Source organism: Charadrius vociferus, unplaced genomic scaffold, assembly GCF_000708025.1.
Source record: "Charadrius vociferus isolate BGI_N301 unplaced genomic scaffold, ASM70802v2 scaffold156, whole genome shotgun sequence".
Taxonomy (NCBI): Eukaryota; Metazoa; Chordata; class Aves; order Charadriiformes; family Charadriidae; genus Charadrius; species Charadrius vociferus.
The window spans coordinates 226,172-227,818 of NW_009649042.1; the positions used below are offsets into that span (position 1 = coordinate 226,172).

Sequence of the window (1,647 nt, forward strand, 5' to 3'; positions counted from 1 at the left end):
TTTAGCAAGCAAACTTTTGGAAGTGCTTAAATTCTTCAAAGATGAGGGCAATATAAGATGAGCTATCAGAGAAGCTGAACTGCTTAACTGTTAAGAGTCGTTTAAAAAAAGGTCTTTGTATGCCTAACAAGGACAAACACTGGGGACTGGACCTAAATAGTTACTTAAAAAAATTGCAATGCCTAAAGTTATTTTTAAAACCAAGTTTAAAGGTAATTTCTTCTCCCATACCTGTGAAAAAATATCTGTGTTTAGTAAAAGTAAAGAACTCCAACTCAGAGATGGTTTGAAGGAAATTTGAAAGCATTTATTATAGAAAGAGACCATAAATTATAACTTAACAGAAATCAGTATTTTTTCAGCATGTCCAATTTTATTTTTGTTTTCAGTTTTTCCCTCATGTAAAAAATAAATCCATATAGCAAGACAGAATTGAAACTAGACAGAAATTGGAGTACTTTTTATACAGCCACTTGCTCAAAGATAAAACTTCATCATAAATTGACGATCACCTACTGTCTATTTAAGAAATAAGTTTGGGTGAAAGTTAAGGTCATTTAATGCATTTCAATTTTGTGTTAGAACAGTCCTGATCAAGAATATAATTTTAATAAAATCTGAAAAGTTAAAATATATTTTTCAGTGTAAATATATTACTGCTTCAACATTTTCTTCTATACAAATTAATTGTTACTTATGGCAACGTAATTGGCTGGAAAGATGCCAGTTTGTTCTCCTATTCTTCCTTCCCACCAATCAAACTGGGAATCTGTTTTGGTTGTGACTGTGATTTTGTCTCCAGCTTTGAAAGTCAAGTCACCTGGCTGTTGTCCTTCGAATGAATAAAGTGCTGTCACTTCTACTGGATTACTCCCAGAGTTACCTGAAGCGAAAGAAATGAAATAAAAAGTAAATTACTAAACTGCAAATACAGCAAGTTCTTAAATATAATATTCTTAAATGCCAGTAGAAAACAGTAACAAAGACACCAAAATAATTTATCTGAGCATATAAACTGCTGATGAAAAACCCCTTAATTTCCACTACATTCTTAGGTAAGTGAAATTTGGATTTTAGCCTATCAGCATAGTCTATCTAATAAAGTAGCACTCTATACAAAATAAAGATCAGCATTTTTTTCTATATGCCTCACACGCCTAAAGAGAGATAGTGGGAATGAAATTGGTGTGTTGAAGAAAGTGCGAGTGCTTCTTGAAAAATTACTGAACAGAACCACTTTTGGGTTTTAGTTTTGGTATGTGTTCTCTGTGACAGTTTCTTCATAGAAACTGCAAAACTCAATGCAGGGATTTGATTGTTTTATCAATACTCAGGATACAGGATGGTAAAATACAAAATATCCACAGCACTTCTCTTTCTATAGGGTTTGCAGTGCCTAGGATTTTGGTGTATCTCACACGTTAAACAAAACCCACAAAATGTGCTAGTGGAAAGAACTGATTACGGTTTGGTGTACTGGAAGTGACTTGGCTTGCATAGTGGTATCTTAGACCACATATATAAATGGCTTTTATTCTCTTTCCACCAGTCTCTGAAATAACTCTTTCAGTCCTTAGCTGGGGCTAGAAACATACCATGAGTCTTCTGATCTAGTTTTAAAACCATCTGAAGTCTTGAATACCATTA

General features: G+C 33.3%; 1 protein-coding gene across 1 annotated transcript in view; it reads right to left on the reverse strand.

Annotated features, from left to right (window-relative positions):
* Positions 1 to 390: 390 nt before the first annotated feature.
* The window catches only part of SH3YL1 (SH3 and SYLF domain containing 1), a 44,343-nt gene continuing 43,086 nt past the window's right edge, over positions 391 to 1,647 (reverse strand). The window contains exon 11 of the mRNA XM_009887925.1: positions 391 to 883. Coding sequence (XP_009886227.1) covers positions 684 to 883 — 200 coding nt within the window. The 3' untranslated portion in view covers positions 391 to 683. The remainder of the gene's footprint in view (positions 884 to 1,647) is intronic.